At 35.3% G+C, this 21754-nt stretch overlaps 1 protein-coding gene across 1 annotated transcript in view; it reads left to right on the top strand.

Annotated features, from left to right (window-relative positions):
- SPATA1 (spermatogenesis associated 1) overlaps positions 1-21754 on the top strand; it is a gene marked incomplete at both ends in the record, with an annotated part of 40429 nt that overhangs the window by 4542 nt on the left and 14133 nt on the right. The window contains 9 exon segments of the mRNA XM_082833741.1: positions 8559-8780; positions 11289-11342; positions 11434-11665; positions 13624-13737; positions 14493-14494; positions 14496-14549; positions 19481-19592; positions 20280-20296; positions 20298-20406. Coding sequence (XP_082689867.1) covers positions 8559-8780; positions 11289-11342; positions 11434-11665; positions 13624-13737; positions 14493-14494; positions 14496-14549; positions 19481-19592; positions 20280-20296; positions 20298-20406 — 916 coding nt within the window.

Here is a 21754-nt window from a genome sequence, read left to right as displayed (position 1 = left end):
TAGGTGCAAGGTTAAGTTGTTTATTTGAGATGTTTCCTGTTTCTTAAGGTAGGATTGTATTGCTATAAACTTCCCTCTTAGAACTGCTTTTGATGCATCCCATAGATTTTGAGTCGTTGTGTCTCTATTGTCATTTGTTTCTAGGTATTTTTTGATTTCCTCTTTGATTTCTTCAGTGATCACTTCGTTATTAAGTAGTGTATTGTTTAGCCTCCATGTGTTTGTATTTTTTACAGATCTTTTCCTGTAATTGATATCTAGTCTCATAGCGTTGTGGCCAGAAAAGATACTTGATACAATTTCAGTTTTCTTAAATTTACCAAGGCTTGATTTGTGACGCAAGATATGATCTATCCTGGAGAATGTTCCATGAGCACTTGAGAAGAAAATGTATTCTGTAGTTTTTGGATGGAATGTCCTATAAATATCAATTAAGTCCATCTTGTTTAATGTATCATTTAAAGCTTGTGTTTCCTTATTTATTTTCATCTTGGATGATCTGTCCATTGGTGAAAGTGGGGTGTTAAAGTCCCCTACTATGAATGTGTTACTGTCGATTTCCCCTTTTATGACTGTTAGTATTTGCCTTATGTATTGAGGTGCTCCTATGTTGGGTGCATAAATATTTACAATTGTTATATCTTCTTCTTGGATCGATCCCGTGATCATTATGTAGTGTCCTTCTTTGTCTCTTCTAATAGTCTTTATTTTAAAGTCTATTTTGTCTGGTACGAGAATTGCTACTCCAGCTTTCTTTTGGTTTCCATTTGCATGAAATACATTTTTCCATCCCCTTACTTTCAGTCTGTATGTGTCTCTAGGTCTGAAGTGGGTCTCTTGTAGACAGCAAATATATGCGTCTTGTTTTTGTATCCATTCAGCCAATCTGTGTCTTTTGGTGGGAGCATTTAGTCCATTTACATTTAAGGTAATTATCGATATGTATGTTCCCATTCCCATTTTCTTAATTGTTTTGGGTTCGTTATTGTAGGTCTTTTCCTTCTCTTGTGTTTCTTGCCTAGAGAAGTTCCTTTAGCAGTTGTTGTAGAGCTGGTTTAGTGGTGCTGAACTCTCTCAGCTTTTGCTTGTCTGTAAAGGTTTTAATTTCTCCATCAAATCTGAATGAGATCCTTACTGGGTAGAGTAATCTTGGTTGCAGGTTTTTCTCCTTCATCACTTTCAATATGTCCTGCCACTCCCTTCTGGCTTGCAGAGTTTCTGCTGAAAGATCAGCTGTTAACCTTATGGGGATTCCCTTGTGTGTTATTTGTTGTTTTTCCCTTGCTGCTTTTAATATGTTTTCTTTGTATTTAATTTTTGACAGTTTGATTAATATGTGTCTTGGCATATTTCTCCTTGGATTTATCCTGTATGGCACTCTCTGTGCTTCCTGGACTTGATTAAACTATTTCCTTTCCCATATTAGGGAAGTTTTCAACTATAATCTCTTCAAATATTTTCTCAGTCCCTTTCTTTTTCTCTTGTTCTTCTGGAACCCCTATAATTCGAATGTTGGTGCGTTTAATGTTGTCCCAGAGGTCTCTGAGACTGTCCTCAGTTCTTTTCATTCTTTTTTCTTTATTCTGCTCTGCAGTAGTTATTTCCACTATGTTATCTTCCAGGTCACTTATCCGTTCTTCTGCCTCAGTTATTCTTCTATTGATCCCATCTAGAGTATTTTTAATTTCATTTATTGTGTTGTTCATCATTGTTTGTTTCATCTTTAGTTCCTCTAGGTCCTTGTTAAATGTTTCTTGCATTTTGTCTATTCTATTTCCAAGATTTTGGATCATGCTTACTATCATTATTCTGAATTCTTCTTCAGGTGGACTGCCTATTTCCTCTTCATTTGTTAGGTCTGGTGGGTTTTTATCTTGCTCCTTCATGTGCTGTGTGTTTTTCTGTCTTTTCATTTTGCTTATCTTACTGTGTTTGGGGTCTCCTTTTTGCAGGCTGAAGGTTCGTAGTTCCTGTTGTTTTTGGTGTCTGTTCCCAGTGGCTAAGGTTGGTTCAGTGGGTTGTGTAGGCTTCCTGGTGGAGGGTACTAGTGCCTGTGTTCTGGTGGATGAGGCTGGATCTTGTCTTTCTGGTGGGCAGGTCCACGTCTGGTGGTGTGTTTTGGGGTGTCTGTAGACTTATTATGATTTTGGGCAGCCTCTCTGCTAATGGGTGGGGTTGTGTACCTGTCTTGCTAGTTGTTTGACATAGGATGTCCAGCACTGTAGCTTGCTGGTCATTGAGTGAAGCTGGATACTAGCGTTGAGATGGAGATCTCTGGGAGATTTTCGCCGTTTGGTATTATGTGCAGCTGGGAGGCCTCTTGTGGACCAGTGTCCTGAAGTTGGCTCTCCCACCTCAGAGGCACAGCACTAACTCCTGGCTGCAGCACCAAGAGCCTTTCATCCACACGGCTCAGAAGAAAAAGTAGAAAGAAAGAATTAGTAGAAGTAGAAAGAAAGAAAGAAAGGAGGGAGGTAGGGAGGGAGCAGGGAAGGAAGGAAAAAAAGAAAGAAGACAAAGTAAAATAAAATAAAGTAAGATAAAATATAATGAAGTTATTAAAATAAAAAAATAATTATTAAGAGGAAAAAAACCCCAAAACAACGGATGGATAGAACCTGGAACAAATGGTGGAAGCAAAGCTATACAAACAAAACCTCACACAGAAGCATACACATACACACTCAGAAAAAGAGGAAAAGAGGAAAAAATCATAAATCTTGCTCTCAAAGTCCACCTCCTCAATTTGGGATGATTCGTTTTCTAAAGGAGGGAAGGAAGGAAAGAAAGAATGAAGATAAAGTAAAATAAAATAAGGTTATTAAAATAAAAAGTAATTATTAAGAAAAACAAACAGGACGGATAGAACCCTCAGACAAATGGTGGAAGCAAAGCTATACAGACAAAATCTCACACAGAAGCATAAACATACACACAAAAAAAGGAAAGGGGGAAAGAATAATAAATCTTGCTCTCAGAGACCACCTCCTTAATTTGGGATGATTCGTTGTCTATTCATGTATTCCACAGATGCAGGGTACATCAAGTTGATTGTGGAGCTTTAATCCGCTGCTTCTGTGGCTGCTGGGAGAGATTTCCCTTTCTCTTCTTTGTTCTCACAGCTCCCAGGGGCTCAGCTTTGGATTTGGACCCGCCTCTGCGTGTAGGTCGCCTGAGGGCATCTGTTCTTTGCTCAGACAGGACGGGGTTAAAGGAGCCGCTGATTCGGAGGCTCTGGCTCACTCAGGCTGGGGGCGGGTGTGTGGGGGAGGGAGGGGCACGGAGTGCGGGGCAGGCCTGCGGCGGCAGAGGCCAGCATGACGTTGCGCCAGCCCGAGGTGCACCGTGCGTTTTCCCGGGGTAGTTGTCCCTGGATCCCGGGACCCTGGCAGTGGCGGGCTGCACAGGCTCCCCGGAAGGGGGCGTGGATAGTGACCTGTGTTCGCACACAGGCTTCTTGGTGACGGTAGCAGCGGCTTTAGCGTCTCATGTCTGTCTCTGGGGTCTGCACTTTTAGCCGCGGCTCGCGCCCGTCTCTCGAGTTCCTTCAAGCAGCGTTCTTAATCCCCTCTCGTTGTGCACCAGGAAATAAAGAGGGAAGAAAAAGTCTCTCGCCTCTTCCGGCAGGTCCAGACTTTTTCCCGGCAGATCCAGACTTTTCCCCGGACTCCTTCCCGGCTAGCCGCAGCGCACTAACGCCCTGCAGGCTGTGTTCACGCCACCAACCCCAGTCCTCCCCCGGTGCTCTGACTGAAGCCCGAGCCTCAGCTCCGCCCCGGCGGGTGAGCAGACAAGCCTCTCGGGTTAGTGAGTGCCGGTCGGCCCTGATCCTCTGTGCTGGAATCTCTCTGCTTTGCCCTCCGCACCCCTGTTGCTGTGCTCTCCTCCGCGGCCTCGAAGCTCCCCCGCTCCACCACCCGCAGTCTCCGCCCGCGAAGGGGCTTCCTAGTGTGTGGAAACGTTTCCTCCTTCACAGCTCCCTCCCACTGGTGCAGGACCCGTCCCTATCCTTCCGTCACTGTTTATTCTTTTTTCTTTTGCCCTACCCAGTTACGTGGGGGGTTTCTTGCCTTTTGGGAGGTCTGAGGTCTTCTGCCAGCATTCAGTAGGTGTTCTGTAGGAGTTGTTCCACGTGTAGATGTATTTCTGGTGTATCTGTGGGGAGGAAGGTGATCTCCACGTCTTCGTACCTTTAGTTCTAGTTTCTCTCACTAGAATAGAGAACTACTCTTCCATTCCCCGAGTGTTATACTCTCTAATCTCCAGTCTAGTAGCTTTAAATGCCAACTTTATGCTAAGTATTCTCAAATTTATATCCCCATCCCAGCCCTCTTTCCCAAACTCCAAATTGATAATTTTCAGCTGCCTACTTGAAATCTCCGCTTGGATAGCAATAGACAGCTGAAACTCAGTATGTCTGAAACTGAACTACAGTTCTCCCCCCAGCCCAAACCCGTACTAACCATGACCTTACCCATCTCAGTTGATGGCAAATCCATCCTTTCGATATCTGAAGCCAAACACCTTGGAGTCATACATCACACCTTACTCAAACTTCACTTCTTGGACTCTAGCTTCAAATTATATACAAAATCTGACCACTTCCCATCACCTATATTGCTAGCATGTTAGTCTGAGCCACTATCACCTCACACTTTAATTATTGAAATAACTCTATAACAGGTTCCATTTTCTTGTCCCTTATAGTCTGTTCTATTATCCCTTTAATAATTATTAAATATACAAATATTTGGGAGTAGAGCATTATGTATGCCCAAATGTGAAGTAATATGTAATACAGGGTATTATGAAGTGTTCTTACCCCAGTTGATTAACATGTGTCAATTGAGGGCTATAAAGTCAACTGTTCACAGGAGAGAGAAGGATTGGAGAAATAAGTTAAATGACACCTTAGGAGTTAATAAGGTGAATGCAGAACAGCCTGTTAAACAATTGGTCCAGTCTCTTTAAAAAGTGCCATGAAGAGAAAAAAAAAAAGCAGGTCTGGAAAACTCTTCCAAATTAAGCTTTTTAAAAGTTGTGACAAAGGGGAGAAGGAGAGAGGGAAGGACAAATTAGGAGTACGGGATTAATAGATACACACTAGTATACATAAGATAAATAAGCAACAAGGATTACTGTATAGCACAGGGAATTATATTCAATGTCTTATAATAACCTATAATGGAATATAATCTGAAAGAAAATAACTGAATCATTTTGCTGTATACCTGAAACTAACAAATTGTAAATCAACTATACTTCAATTAAAAAAAAAAAAAAGACGTAACAACCAAATGCAATATGTTATCCTTGATTGAATTCTAGATTGAAAAACATTCTGAGGACAGTTGGACAGTTGGCGAAATTTGTATATGGACTAGATATTAGTTGACATTAAGCAATTGTTAATTTTCTTAGATTTGTATCCGGACTATTCTATTTAAAACTGAAAACTACTCCCTCTTTTATCTTCCCAATTTCCTTGCCCTGCTCTACTTATTCTCTTTTCCCAGTACTGCCCACTTTCTGATTTGCTATATCACTTACCAGTGTTTTATATTTAATGTTTATTGTCTATGTCCCTCACAGGACTGAGACTAGTCTGAGGAAAATGAGTCACTTGCCTTTGGTGCAAAACTTAAGCAGGCATCAAAAAATTAAGTAATTAAGATAAATATTTTAATAAAAGATTTTTAAAATGAAAAACTAATGCAAAAACCTGTGACAAACAAGATATCAACATTTTAAGTAGAAACAGGATCTAATAATGCTATGCCTAGCCATTTTGGAGCCTGAGGCAAAAGGCAAAATATGTGCCCGTCTGTATACCTTTTAATGTATTTTTATTATTTATTGTAAAATAGTTATTTTTACTTATTTAAAAAAATTTTTTAATCAAAGTATAGTTAATTTACAATATCATGTAAGTTTCAGGTATACAGCACAGCGATTCAGATATATATATATATATGAATATATATATATATTCTTTTTCAGATTCTTTTCTCTTATAGGTTATTGCATAATACTGACTATAGTTCCCTGTCCTATTTAATGTATTTTTAAAATAATAGTTTTAATAAGAATATTATTGATGGATTTACTTCCATTAAAGCCAGGATAAAGTTGGGTTTTGATATAAATAGAATGTTTAACCTTAAAATGATGTTGTGAGTTTTAATACAGGCTTTCAAAATTTTCAATATTTTTTCAACTATGTTGTTCTGGAAAAAGTTAACCATTAAGAAATGTATTTTTAAAAAAAACATGTATATAGCAGTTCATATTTTTCCTTTCTACTCAGGCTCTAATAGTACCATTCTGTCTTTATGATATTTTATTCATCATGAATTTTTTGCATTGAATAGATTTATTTATTTATTTTATTTTTGGCTGTGTTGGGTCTTCGTTGCTGCGCATGGGCCCTCCCCAGTTGCGGTGAGCAGGAGCTACTCTGCTACTCTCCTTTGTGGTGTGCGGGCTTCTTATTGCGCTGGCCCCTCCCGCTGTGGAGCACAGGCTCCAGGCATGCGGGCTTCAGCAGTCGCGGCACACGAGCTCAGTAGTTGTGGCTTGCGGGCTCCAGAGTGAAGACTTAGTAGTTGTGGCACGCGGGCCCATCTGCTCCATGGCATGTGGGATCTTCCCGGGCCAGGGCTCGAACCCGTGTCCCCAGTGTTAGCAGGCGGATTCCCAGCTGCTGTGCCACCAGGGAAGTCCCTGAATAGATTTTTTAAAATATTATTTATCTTGATTACTGAGGTTTTGGTACCCCTTTAAATTTTGTACCTGAGGTGAGTGCTTCACTTCCCTCACCCTTCTTCTTGTCCTGATACCTCATTAGAATCTCAGCTGCATGCAGGCAAGGATCTTTGTTTTATTCACTACATATTTATAGTACCTAGAACAGTGCTGGCACATAGTAGGCATATTTGTTGAATGAATGAATAAATCCAAATTCCCAATTAATTAATTTACTTCACAAAATGTTTCAAAGGTCAGGAAATGTTTTGTCAACTGTATTTTCTTTGTATTGCTTCCTCTTTCAATTATAGAATGAAAGTCTATATACTTTGAATTATAATTCATGAATTGTTATAAAATATATAGAAGTAATTACTTCATCTATGAAAGCAGAGTAAAACCTTTAGTTAAAGAAATATTTTTTTCTCCTGTAAAATATTAATACATTTATATAATGGGCAAGGCCATATTTACTTCAGATTTCTGAAGGTTTTACAAATATTTAATAGTATAGCTTTAATATTAAAGTATTAATATATAGTATAACTTTAGCTGTTAATAGGATGGTATAGTTAGAGAATAATCTTTTAAATACCCTGATATTCAAAATACAGCTTATAGGAAACTTCACTATTCCATCTATCTATTCAAACATCTTAAACTGTTGGTTAATATTCTGACATCAGAACTGTACATGTAATCTGCTTGGTCTATAAAAACAACTTGAGCAAAATACTCAGTTCAAGAGCCATTGTCGGGCTTCTCTGGTGGCGCAGTGGTTGAGAGTCCGCCTGCCGATGCAGTGGACACGGGTTCGTGCCCCAGTCTGGGAAGATCCCACGTGCCGCGGAGCGGCTGGGCCCGTGAGCCATGGCCGCTGAGCCTGCGCTCCGCAACGGGAGAGGCCACAACAGTGAGAGGTCCACGTACTGCAAAAAAATAAATAAATAAATAAAAAGATGTTAAGAGCCATTGTCATTTCCTGTAAAAATTACTAATGTTAATATAAGGTCATATTTACTTAAAATTTAAAAAATGTTTCTCACTTAGTATCATAGAGTATAATCATTTCAATGCTTTGACTTTTAATATACATGAATAGCAAACTTTCATTAGACTAAAAGATAAGCCTTTATTTGCTGTAATTGTTCTGTTGTAATAATCTAAATATTCTTCCCCATAGATACATTCTAATTGAGGTAATAAAACACTAATAGGAAAAAAGCTAGTACATATAAGCACAGACAAGCTAAGCTTACAGACATGCCCTATGTGAAAACAACCATTCCTTTCCCCATCACTGGTCAGGAATAGGTTCTTCCTTGAATTCTGGGAAACAGAAATATTCCCCAAGCCCTAGTATTCACACTTTAGCAGGTGCTGAGAACTAGCACTCATCACAGCTGTGTTAGGGAGACAATATGTAAAGGATAAGGATTCTACAAGATAACACCAATGAAACTGTGTAGGTAGAGGTCAGGGAAGGTGGAAAGATTGGTAATAAGAAAACTGATCTTGGCAATCTGGTATCCTTACTGCAAGCCACAAAACAAGCATTGTATGTTGGTATGTTAAGGAACTCTAGGACCACAGCTATGACATTGTTTCCAAGGGAAAATGTGCTCCAAGTGCCAAGTAGCCAACCTAACAAATTTTTGGCTCTTCATTTTGTTTTTTTGTGTTTGTTCAGAGGATGCATGTATTCCATGTTTATTTCAATTATGTTTTTTAAACTTAAAATTCTAGAGGACATCAGTTGATTTTTTTAACTTTAAAAATATTTTAACTGATTTTATTCTCAATTTATTCACTTGGTGGAACTTCATGTTTTTTATGTCCCTGAAGGATCTTGGAACTATCAGTTAAATACCATTTCAATAGAAGTTGTTAACAAATTAATTTTAGCTGGATTTATAAGGCAAGTATTTTGTAGTCATGTTACAATGTGCCTGAAAAAGCAATCTTTTTTTTTTCTGCAGAGAAAAATGCTTTCTGGAAATTCAAAAATTCTAAGTGAAAAATATCTTATTCATGTGATGGATCCAGTCCCTGACTTAATGAATACTATCAATAGGTAGTGCTATATAACAGTTAAAAAGTACTATAGGAACAGATGTCACTTAGCCATAGTACTGCCACCTAGAAAACAGAGTATAACCTGTGTATTACTATGGCTATACCCAAAGAGAATTAAGAGAGAAATTATCTGAAATTAGAAACCTGTTGAAGAGCTGTGAATAGCGATTAAACCAGTATATCTACAATTACTTTTTCACTGAACTATTTAAAAATAGAAACAGAATACACACACACACACACACACACACACACACACACACACACACACACGTGTATATATACACATATATGCTCACTTCTGGTTTCTTGTATTTATATAAGGTTTATTTCTTTAATCAAGATTTTTCATATTTAAACCCTTTAAAATGCAGTATATTCCTATTCTATGCTAGTTAACGTATCATTATTATGTATTTGCTTATGCGATTATTTGTTTAACATAACTCCCATTAGACTGTAGCTCCCTGTGAGCAGGGACTTTATGTTATTCACTACTGTATTTACAACCAGTGCCTAACAAGGTGTTTAGCACTTAGAGGCATTTAAATGTTTATTGAAAAAATTAAATAATGAATGATAATGGGAAGAAAAAATTTTCCCCCAAAGTAAAACTATAAAGAAATTTGCTATGTGGAATTCTTGGGCTCAGTAGGTAGATTTAAAGTTTTTGTCATTAGAGTTCTGTTTATTATAGCAGAATATTAATTTACTGATCATTAAGTTAGTTTTCCTTAATCAGGGAAGGAAAGGAACAACCCTCATAACTTCTTGTTCTTTTTCACGATAAGTAAAATTGCAAAATACCAATCACAGAATTCTAGATTGGAAGGAACCTAATGGCAATTTAAGCTAACTTCTAAAATGCTTCTAATATCAATATTCTATTATAATATTTTCAACAAATATTTATTGATGTTTTTCTGTATACAAAATGAGAAAAAAGAATTGACTATGGATCCTGCTCTTAAAGAATATTCAGTGTAGTGGTGAAGATAAAATACATAAATAATTAAAATAGCATATTCTGTATATTTAGAAGAAAAGGAGACTGCTTCCAGCAGGACAAGAGGGGAGATGGAGAACTTTAAGGAAACAGTGATCATCAGTTTAGATTTTGACAGAAAAATATTTGATCTTGCAAAGATGTTGGGTGGGAGAAGCTTTCTGAGCAGAGAAAATAGAATGAGCACAGAAGTGGCAAAGGAGGCAACTCTAGGGAAAAGTGAGTGGTTTGGTTTTTACTAGAGCATTGACTGTGTGAAAGGGAATAGTAGACAACAAGTTGTAAAAGTTGTTTATTGAAGGTCTTGAATGCCAGATTAATGAATTTGGATTTTTTTTTTTTTTCTGAAGCTTTGGAGTTTTTGAGCAAAACATGACATGATGAGAGCCTTAAGAAACTAGAGACAAGAATTGTAACCAGGAGACTTTTGCAGTGGTTAGGCAAGAGATAAGGAGAGTCTCAGGACAGGCTGCCTCTCAGATTTGATCTACTACTATTTTCTCCTTGGTTCTACACTTTAGCCACAAAAATCTTCCTTTGGCCCTCACATGCAGCAAATTCATTTCTATTTTATCATCTTTGTACTTGCCTGGAAATCACTTCCCCCTATTTTCAAATAGCTTGCTTCTTGTTTTCATAATTCAGTTCTCAGCTCAATTATTATCTTTCAAAAATGGCCTTCTCTGACCACCTAGTTTTCAGGTATTCTTTCTCTGAATTCCTCTCTATTACATCACTTTGTTTTATTTTCATAAATCATATATCACTATCTTAAATCACATTTATTTAACATCTGCTCTCCCAAGTAGAATATCACTAAGTAGAATCACATTTATTTAACATCTGCTCTCCCAAGTAGAATGCTCTCCCTGAGAGCAGGGAGTTTGCATTGTTTACAGTTGTATCCCCACCATGTAGGACACTACCTAACACATAGTATACCTCAATATTTGTTGAAAGAATGAACGAATAACAAATTAACTCTATGGGATGAATATTTAGGAAATAAAGTTTACAAAGTTGGATTCTAGAACCAGATTACCTGGTTTTGAATCCCAACTTGAAAACTTCCTATTTTATAAAATCTTGGGCAAGATGCTTAACCTCTCTTTGCCTCATTCTTGTCTGTGAACTACAGACAATATGTGTGCCTATCACATGGAATTGTGAGGATTAACTGAGCTTTATATGTAAAGCATTTAGAATAATGCCTGGCACATAGTAAGTCCATGCAAGTGATAGCCATAATTATTATTATTAAATGACATAGAATTTCTATCATGTTTAGTACAGTGAATAGAAATAAGATTATATTCTACGTTTTCTAGAATATAGCCTTAGTTACTAGCTTTTTGATTTGATTTTTATATCACAGAAATATGCCGTCTGCAAAAAAGTGAGGGTAAAAGTAATTGAAAAACGTTACAGAAGCTTTAATTATTTCCTCATTTATTTCCAGGTGAAGGCAAAGCAAGAATCAGAACTGAAACTCAAATCATTTGCTCCTCCATATGTATGTAATGTGACACTTTAAACTTATACTAATTTTTTAACTTATTTTTTAAAGTGTAAACTAATTTTTTAAAATTTCCTCTATGTTTTAGGCTCTTCAATCAGAATTATATTTGCTTCCTATAATGGATCATTTAGGAAATATTTATTCAGCATCATCAGCAGTTTCTTTAGATGTGCAGCAGACTAATAATGGTGTTGCTGAGGCTGACGGAATAATACACAGACCACTTAGTGTAACTTTGTCAAAGGAAGAACCTGGAACAGATCCCAGTTGTTTAGAAAACACTTTGAAAAAGCTTCTTAACAAGAATCAGGAAGAAGGTGATTTCAACTGGAATGGGAACGACAAAGAGGTTGTTATAGTACATTTTAACAGTCAGGTCTGGGCAAATTCTGGGCACATCTAGCCTTACGAATATAGGCAGTATAAAAGGAAAGCTACAATTCAATATGGGGATTTTAAAAACTAGTTTCACCAGTTGGGAGGAAAAAAAGACAATTTAAGTACTGTTCGAAAATAAAAATAAAATCAGGGCTTCCCTGGTGGCGCAGTGGTTAAGAATCTGCTTGCCAATGCAGGGGACATGGGTTCAAGCCCTGTTCTGGGAAGATCCCACATGCCGCGGAGCAACTAATCCCATGTGCCACAACTACTGACCCTGTGCTCTAGAGCCTGCAAAAAAAAATAAATAAAATTTAAAATCAAATAAAGTCAAAATACTTACAGCACTTACGTAAAGCCTACCACCTTTTATAATAGTTTCAGATAAAATTAAGGCTAAAGGAGAAAAGAAGTTATTGTTTCATAAAATCTTGATATTATTATTATAGTTCAGAAATATCTTAGCCAGGAAAACAGTATAAAACCAAAGCAAAACAACTTTAATGTTGGGAGACATTTGTATTTCAAAGACTTTAAAATTTTTTAATAAATGGTTACACCCACCAATTTACTGATAATTCAGTTCTTAAAAAGTGGTAGGTAATTAAAGAAATCAAAATTAAACTTATAAACATATAAATAAAGCTGGAACTACACTCTAAGAATCGATTGAAAAAAAGTCAGTTGAATTTTTTTACTTACTGCATACAGCAAATAAATTGTGATGGAAAAGCAAATATACTAAACATTTATGAATTAAATGAATTCTCCCCCAAAATAATACACTCCTTTTTCTGTGAATCTATAACATTTTATATGTACATCTACTCTAGCTCTCAAAACACTATATTTTTTCAAAAGTAAATAGACCTGCTTTCTTATTAAGTTGCATAGGTATTGAATGCTGCATTGCATCATTCTCTAAACAGTTATTAGGAATAAGAGATACATGTCATATATTCCTATCAAAATGTCACTCAGAATCTACTGAGTTTTCCATTGTTGTTTGTTTTGGGGGGCAGGTGGGGGGAGTGGTATTTTACTATCAGTTTTAAACAGCTGATATATCTATTTTTTGTTCCTTTGCCTTGAATATATCTTTTTAGAAAATCCCTATTTGTTGTCTTTAAATGACTAAGTCCAGTGCCAGACAGGAAATAAGTGGTAGCAACCTGACTAAAACTAAACCAATATGGGCTTCAGGTTGCAAAATACTGTGGCAACTCTTGTAAAATGACTTTTCAAACACTAATATGACTCCAATTTTTTCTAAATTAAAAAAAATTGATTTCCCCAAGGGAAAAAAACCTGTATTAACATTACCAGGTTCACGGATCTCTTGTTCATGTAGATCATGTGGAACATTAGTGCTAATGTTTTAAAGACATTGTGTGGTTTTCTTATATGGAGAAATTCTGTTAAAATGAAGGGAGATTTTATAAATGAAAATGTATGTGAAATAACAAATGGCATTATATGCTCCATGTTTATACCCAGCACTTTCCAGAGAAGGATCCTCAGAATACTCTTTTAAAAGATGCTTTTGGCAAAAGCTTTATGAAGACAACAAAGTTTGAATAAAACCCAACTTACCCCCTCTTGCAGATTCATATTGTACATAAAAACAGAGAAATCCTGCCATAGGGGTGTGTGTGTGGGGGGAATTTGTGTTCTGTTAGGATTGCTTAATCCAATTTTTCCCAAACTGAATTTACCAAAGAATTCTCCTTTTGCATAAACTAAAGTTTCATGAAATTCAGTTTGGGAGAGTAAAGTTCATAGAGATTCTGAAACATGGGACAAAAGTATATAGGATGTACATAAAAAACGAAAATTGTATTTTAGTATTTTCTTAATATTATGAACTTTCTTTGCTATGGATGGGCATCATCATCAGCTGGGGGAAAAGCCACTCCAAATGAACATCAGACTGGAAATAATCAAATTGGAAATTCTGAATTGCCAGGATCACAGGAAGATTCAGATAATGATTATTTTAGCGGCAAAAAAGGTAATTAATATGGATGTTGATTCTACATGTCATAATCTAGACTATAAGAAAAAGAGTGAGATATCCAGGGTACTGTTATAAAAGACTTCTAATTAGAACAAAGATATGAGTGAAGTTAGTGACATTTTTAATTAAAATTACCTTGATTCTGATGTTTACTGTTAGATACTAATATTCCCTTCCAACATAATGAGGGATAATTTATTGCTTAAATTTATTCTGTTGTAATCCTTTTGTCATCAGGGGCAACCTAATGACAGAAAAATTTCTGTCTTCATTTGCCTTTCTTAGAATTAATTTTTCTGCCTCTTTTATATTCCTGGTTTTGAGTAAACTAATCATGTTTGAGTTTCACATTGGTATCATTTCATTCAAAATTATAGTACTTAGACAACAGTTTTGCATATAGTCTTCTGAAATTAAGATAAGGAATTTTATAAACAATTATTCACAAAAGAACTATAAGCAAAGTATGTTTACAAAATTTCCAGTTATTTTACCTTGCTATAGACATTGGACTATGATTTGAATTTAGCTATAATATAATGAAATATTATTTTATAAGTCATGCTAAATGTAGTTTATGTTGATAACTAATGAGTTTGAAAGATAATATAATGGTTTCAAGCAGACTTTAAAAATTTTTAATGTTATGTTTGTGTTTATGGAATATTAAATAAAAAACATGAAAAGTTAATATTCATGGAATCATTTTTTAATATGACTTACAAATCTGTCATTCCCCTTTAAGTCAGTTTCTTTGGAAAAATGAAGATGATAGAACTAATATCATTAGAAGAGAGGACAATCAGGTATGATTTTTAAATTTTAAAAAAATTTTATTTATCTTTTTATACAGCAGGTTCTTATTAGTTAGCTATTTTATACATATTAGTGTATATATGTCAATCCCAATCTCCCAATTCATCCCACCACCACCACCCCCCGCACCGCTTTCCCCCCTTTGTGTCCATACATTTGTTCTCTACATCTGTGTCTCTATTTCTGCCTTACAAACCAGTTCATCTGTACCATTTTTCTAGATTCCACATATATGCATTAATATACGATATTTGTTTTTCTCTTTCTGACTTACTTCACTCTGTATGACAGTCTCTAGCTCCATCCACATCTCTACAAATGACCCAATTTTCGTTCCTTTTTATGGCTGAGTAATATTCCATTGTATACATGTACCACATCTTCTTTATCCATTCCTCTGTTGATGGGCATTTAGGTTGCTTCCATGACCTGGCTGTTGTAAATAGTGCTGCATTTTTTTAGATGTGGTATTGCACCATAATATTTATACTGAAATTGAAATGGAACTGCAGATTAAAATGTCTTAAATTTTCTAACCTTAAATGTTAGAGAAGGGGAGATAAACCTCAAAATTCAGGAGCCTGCAAATTCAGTGAAATTTCTGGGAGTTTCATGATCTGGGACATGTTGATGTATGCCCTTTAAAGTAAAAACCAAGTTTTTGTATCTTGCCCCAGCTACCATGAAGAATGAGTCACTTGATGGACCTGTTTGGAATTTGGAGATTTACTGCATTCGGATGCATGGCTCCAATCTTTTTCTTTTTTTTTTTTAATCAAGTAATCTAAAAGACTGCCAACTTTGAGTGGGCCCAGAGCAAGAGAAGGCTCACAAGGTGATCCAAAAGGCACAGCAAGCAGTGCTGCCAGTTGTGTGCTAATATCCATCCGGTCCAGTGATGCTTGATATGTTAGAATACATATGTTGGTTGTTGGTTGTTGGTTATATATGATATGTTGGTTGGAATGCTAAATGGAGTCTGAGACAAGTCCTGAGAGGAGAATCACAGCTCAGAGCCTTTGAGTTTTGGAGCAGAGGCATGCCATATTCAGCAAATAATTGTTTTATTGTTGCTAGATATTAATAAAATATGCTGTCTTCACACTTTAAAATTTTTCCAGCTGGTGGGTGCTTAATGCTATTTCACTGTGGTTTGAATTTTCATTTCCCAGATTACCCATACAGTTGATCATATTTTTATATTTTATAGACTCCATTTTGATAACTTTTTTGGAGAACTACCTTTCCAAGTATTTCTATTGTGTTGTCTGCCATATATTTCTGATTAGTAGGAATTTTTAATATACTTTGGAGGGTAGTCCTTTGATGCTTATGTGCATTGCAAATATCTTCCCCTACTCTGTGCCTTGTCTATAATCTACATTGTTTAATATGTTGTTTAAGTGTTCCATATCCTTTTTTTCCCCTACATTTTTCTTTCTATGTCTTGGACTGAGAATAGATATATTAGAATCTTCTGTTATTAGTATTTTACATCCTTATTTTATTTTATCCTTATTTTATCCTTATCCTTTATCCTTTTATCCTTACATCTCCTGTGGTTTTTGATTTATTTAGATTTCTATGTATTATTTGGCACAAAGTTGTTCTCATGCAAATAGTAATATCATCACTTTTGCATTATGAAGTGCCCTTCTTTGACTCATTAAATGCTTTTTTGACCTGAATTCTCCCTTACTGCATATCAAGATACTAACCTCTCCTTTCTTTTTGTTTACATTTATTTGGTATACCCCTATATTCCTCCCCTACTTTTTTCCCCAACTTTTCTGAATTGCTTTGCTTTAGGTATGTCTTTAACAGACACGCTAGAGTTGGGTTTCCCTTTGTAAGCCAGTCTGAAAGTCATTTTCATTTAGTAGATGAGTTATGTCCATTTATGTTTTTGATAGGACTGATATATTTGACCTCAGATTTCTCATTTTACTTTATGTTATAGTTACTATGTGTTACTATGTGGTTTATTTGCACTCCCCCCCACTCCTGGTATTTAGGAAATCTGAATCTCATTCTAGTGTTTACCTTTATACTGATACAAATTTGTGCTAGTATTCCTAACCCTCCTTTTTCCTTTTTTTAAAATTTATGCTTCTGATTTTGATTTGTTACCTCTAAAATTATCCTCTGACTCCTATCTTTAAATTCAAGGCAATTAAAAAGTCATCTTTCCCCCTCCTTTCTCCTCTCATTTACTTTTAATTGTGTTATTTCTACTTTGTAAAAGAACAGAACATTTATGGGCTGTGCTTCTTGTCTTATCCTCCTCACCTTTGTTTTAGTCTTAGATCTATAATTAAATATGTTCAACACTTACTGCCAGTTCTTTTACACAAGATTTTTCAATCATTTCTTCATTGGATAAAGCTCTACTTATTAAAAAAAAGCTCCCAGGTACGATATTCCCTTACTTCTTACATATTTAAAATTTTGTCTAGAGCAGGAATAGGCAGACAAGGCCCACAGCTTGTTTTGTGAAGCATGGGACCTAAAAATGTTTTTTACATTTTTAAAAAGTTGAAAAAAATAAGAATTATGACAAATACCATATGTGGCCCACAAAACCTAAATTATTTATTCTGAGGCCTTTTACAGAAGAAGTTTGCTCGTCCCTGCTTTAGAGCCTTGGTACTTGAAGGATAGCTTGATTGGCTGTAACATCCTTGGCTTACATAATTTTTCCTTGAGTTTATGTTTTATATGTTACTGTTAAGAAGTATGATGCCAAACTGATTTTCTTTTCTTTGTAAATTGGCTTGGTTATTTTTGTCTGGAAGGCCAGAGGATCCCTTTAATGTGTAGTAGTTTTATCAGGCTATATTTCAGTTGAGAGTTCTAGGTCTGGTTTTTATGGGTACCCAGTGGGCCCTTTCAGTATGAAAATCAGGACTTCTTTTATTTCAAGAAATTATAACTCTAGAAAACAATATAAATAGCAGATCCATTCCATGGTTTTTTGGGTTTTTTTGTTTTTTTTTCCAGAGACCTCAGTTGGTCTTATCCTAGTTCTTCTTTACCTTTTATCTCTACTACTTTCTCTATGATCTAGTTTACTATTTTCTTTATGTTTAATTTTCTTTATTCCTTTTATTTCTGTTCTCTATTATGCTTACTGTATTTTTGGTCATATCTGTTCCTTTTTGGATACCTGTTATTCATTTCTGAGACAGTTTTGTTTTTTCTTTAATTTCTTTCCTCAGTTTGGTCAATTTCCATTTTACATCTTCCTGTTATTTTTCCATTTTTATTCTGAGTTTCTAAATATGTGATTTGTGGTGTTCATTAATACCTAAAATGATTTGATTTAATTTAATTTAATCTATGTTGGGAATATTGTTAATTTTTTCTCTGCTTCCTGGCTGCTGGTTTTGTTTTGTTTTAGTTCTCAGTTTTGAGGGTTTTCAAAAAGTAACTTTGTATGGATGCTATATTATGTTGTAGATTTTGTCTATGTTTATTTGTTTTGGATTTTTCTGAATCAGTAACAGGTGTTCTTATAGAGAAACAGGTGTTCTGGTGGTTTATTTTAGCTTGTATCAATAGATTAGGAAAGCTCTCTCCTGTTGTTTTAGTGAAATGCAGTTATTTATTTATGTATTTTTAAATAAATGGGGCCTTAAGGGAAGTGGTCTTTTTTCTTTTTATTCTTTCCTGCTAATTTAATTCAGCAGAACTCTTAACTTGACCACCTTCTTTTCTCTTACCACCTAGCCCTGACGAATATCTCTTGCTTCCAAAGAATTTTCCTCTCACCCAGTAGCTGTGTTTTCCCATAATTACCACCTCTGGCCACCTACATTTTAAAAGCCCCTTTCTTTTAGATTCCTCATAGAAAGAGCTTTGATTTACCATTTGGTACCCTTACTCAGTATTCTTCCACCACATGCAGGACCTTCTCCTTTAAGACTAAATTGTGGTTGATGTTTACTGTGTTATCTGTGTATTGTGCTCTTTAATGCATAGTTCCCATCAGACTCTGCCCAGGTGTGAGCTCCTAAGCACACTCTGCTGGTCTAGGGTGTTTATTTCCCCACTTACATGTAAATTAAAGTATATGTAAATTAGAGGATTCTGTGTCCTAGTTATTCTACAGATATAAATTATGGGTGATTGTATTTGCTTTCTTTTTATAGTAGTTGAGAGCATGCGTGGAGAGATTTTAGTGGCTGCCATTATCCTGTGGGAACCTGACCTTGTAAGTTAAGGTCAATGCAATAAAATAGAAAAAGAATAATAAAACAAACAAAGTACGGGTAAGGGATTAATGAAGATAAAAGTAGAAGCTAATAAGTTACAAAAGTTAAAAGCCTGGCAGAATTGAAAACAACTCAAGGTCTATAAAGTGGTATTGGCAGAAACATTAACATTGGTAAGGCTTGAGGTAGTTTATCAAAAAAAGAGTAGAAACACAAAAATTAGGTGAGATGAAGGCAATATAACACAAATACAGAGGTGATAAAATTTATGAGAATAAAATGTATGCTAAAATTTGAAAATGTGCTAGGATCTCGAATTTTCTAAGCAAATATACATGATCAAAATTGGCTCAAAATGAAAAAAATTCAATAGCCATCTTAGAAACATTTAAAAGTTGCCATAACAAGTAACTGAAATCAGAAATCTTGGAAGGAAATCATGTTTAGAAAGGAATATGGATTCTTTTTTTTTCTTCTTTTTGAATTTTAACTTTGAAGCTCCTGTGGTATAATGTCCAAGTAATGTCCAGTGGAATGGAGAAGCTAGAGCACAAGAGAGGGTCTATAGTTATAAAGACAGATTTGGGAGTTCATCACCATACAAGTAAAAAAATGCATTACTGTTGTGCATTACCAGATGTTTACAAATAGGTGAAAAACAATGTGTAACCCTACCAGATCTTACTGATTATCATGTTTGCTTACAGCTAGGTAAAAAAGAGTGCATCAGCCTACCAGGCCTTATTGATTTTCCTTCAGTTGCTTGTCAACCTGCTCTTTCTCCAGGAATAACTGATATATCATTATTACAGATTGAGAGTAAGTATGATGATACCATAAGTACAGATGTAAGTACAGATGATTCTGTGAGGTAAAGTTAAATAATGTTAATGAGGAGTTAATTGTTTAATGCATACACAGTTTCAGTTTGGGAAGATAAAGTTTTGGCGATAAAGGGGTGGTGGTTGTTGTGGAACATTATGAATGCATGCAGTGCCATTGAACTGTACATTTAAATATGGTTAAAATGGTCAATTATATATGTTTTACTACAAGAAGTTAAAGTATTTTAAAGTCTGTGACTTATGTTGATTACTGCATATGTGTGTCACTAATATTATTTCTGCTTTTTAAATATGTACTTTAAAATATACATTTTTCCATGTAAGATTTAAGTACAATAACTTCGGTCCCAGGATAAATTTACTTAAAGAATTAAAACAAGAGGTATAACTACATGAGTTTTGCCTAGTTTCCATACATGTATGTAAATGCAGAAGAGACATACTGTATTGTTTATATATATATAAATCCCCTGTAGATACTGAAATGACTTCTCAGTGTTTTCCATCGTGGCACATGCTGTACTGCAGCCAGAAAACCAGAGTTTGGGGTAAAATTCATACTTGCTGTTGTAAGCATTTTTTAGTTTTATACTCTATATTTTAGGATATGAGCCGTCTTTTAGCTTTTGGACATTGATGAGTATGGTTTATAATCTTCTAGGAGAGAATATTATCGAAAAAAATGAAACAAGTAAAGGAAGAAAGAAGATATCTGGAAAGAATTAAAGAAGAACTAATAAAAAAAGTTGAAAGACTATTGGAACAAGGCAAATTAAAGCAATATCATGGTAAAGTTTATTACATATCTTTTATCACTATAAAGGAAACTCAAGTTTTATGCCTTTGGAATAAATGATAAAATGATAATATTTACTATTTTACTGTTGTAGTTTAAGTGGTACACTAATATAAATTCACTATAGGAAAGATGAAATCATTGTTCAACTCTATATAATAAATGCAACATGCCTTTTATTAAAATTCAATTATTTTTTAAAATGGACATTTGTTTATTCATTTCAACATTCATTTATTAAATAAGTATTTATTAAGGGCCTACTGAACTTAGTCACTGTTCCAGGGGCTGAGGTGATACTAATAGGCCAACATAATCTTGTCCCTGCCTTTAAAATGCTTATGGTGCAGTGGGGAAATGATGATCAAGTTAAGTAGTAGTGATACATACTGATGACTGCTATGATAAAGAAATTACAAGTTCTATGCATAGGAGTACAGAGGAAGAACACCTAAATTAGATGGAAGAGGTCAAGAAAGGCTTGCAGGAAAAGTGGTAGATGTACTAGAATCTGAAGTGTGCCTCCTCTTGGCTATAGGCCTTCAGGCATTCTTTCACCTCTGCCACCTAAATCTTCTTTTCCTATCTTCTCCTTCTACCCACTTCTTCCCAGTTCCTGGTTATTTCCTACCAGTCATTCAATCTCAGCTAAGATACCACTCTCGAAGCCTTCTTTGAGTCCCTTAGTGTCCCCTAGGTGCTCAATTTTGTTGGTATGTATGTGTGTCTGCTTTGCTAAACTGACTGGATGAGTGAATAAATGAGAGAAATGAGGTAGGAAAAATAGACAGTTTCCTTGCAATAGAATTAGAAACAATGTTGTTAGAACTGGTAGAAATGGAAAAATGAGCCAGGGTGGAGAAAGTATAGGATAATGGTTTGAGAGATGTTAAATAATTGAGAGGCCTGCATTTTGTGTTGTATTTGAGGATAAAAAGGGTAAAAGATATATATGGAATTAACTGCCTTTAGGATTCTCAATTTACAGCAAAATTATTGCTTCAGTACTAGATCTGACTAGAGGTTATAGACAATGTCAGGAGGTATTTCTTAATGTTCTACCTCATAATATTAAAGTGTGTCCCAGAAGTGGTGGCAGTGATTTGGCCTTGTGCTGTTAAAAGAGCAATTTTATCAGACAGTATTGAGCAATGGATTAGAAATCACAGGACAGTGATTCTAATACTAGAATAATCTTATACTTAGGCAAGTTATTTCTCCTCTTTGTGCCGCACTCCTTCTATTTATAAAATGAGAATCATTGGTCACTTTCTATTTCAACAGGAATGTTTCAAGATAAAAGGTATGTATCAGCCATTAAATATTTATTGAGCCTACTA

The sequence above is a fragment of the Leucopleurus acutus genome (assembly GCF_964270905.1).
Source record: "Leucopleurus acutus genome assembly, chromosome: 2".
Taxonomy (NCBI): Eukaryota; Metazoa; Chordata; class Mammalia; order Artiodactyla; family Delphinidae; genus Leucopleurus; species Leucopleurus acutus.
The sequence above is the reverse complement of the archived record's forward strand: the minus strand, read 5'-3'. Positions and strand labels throughout refer to the sequence as shown.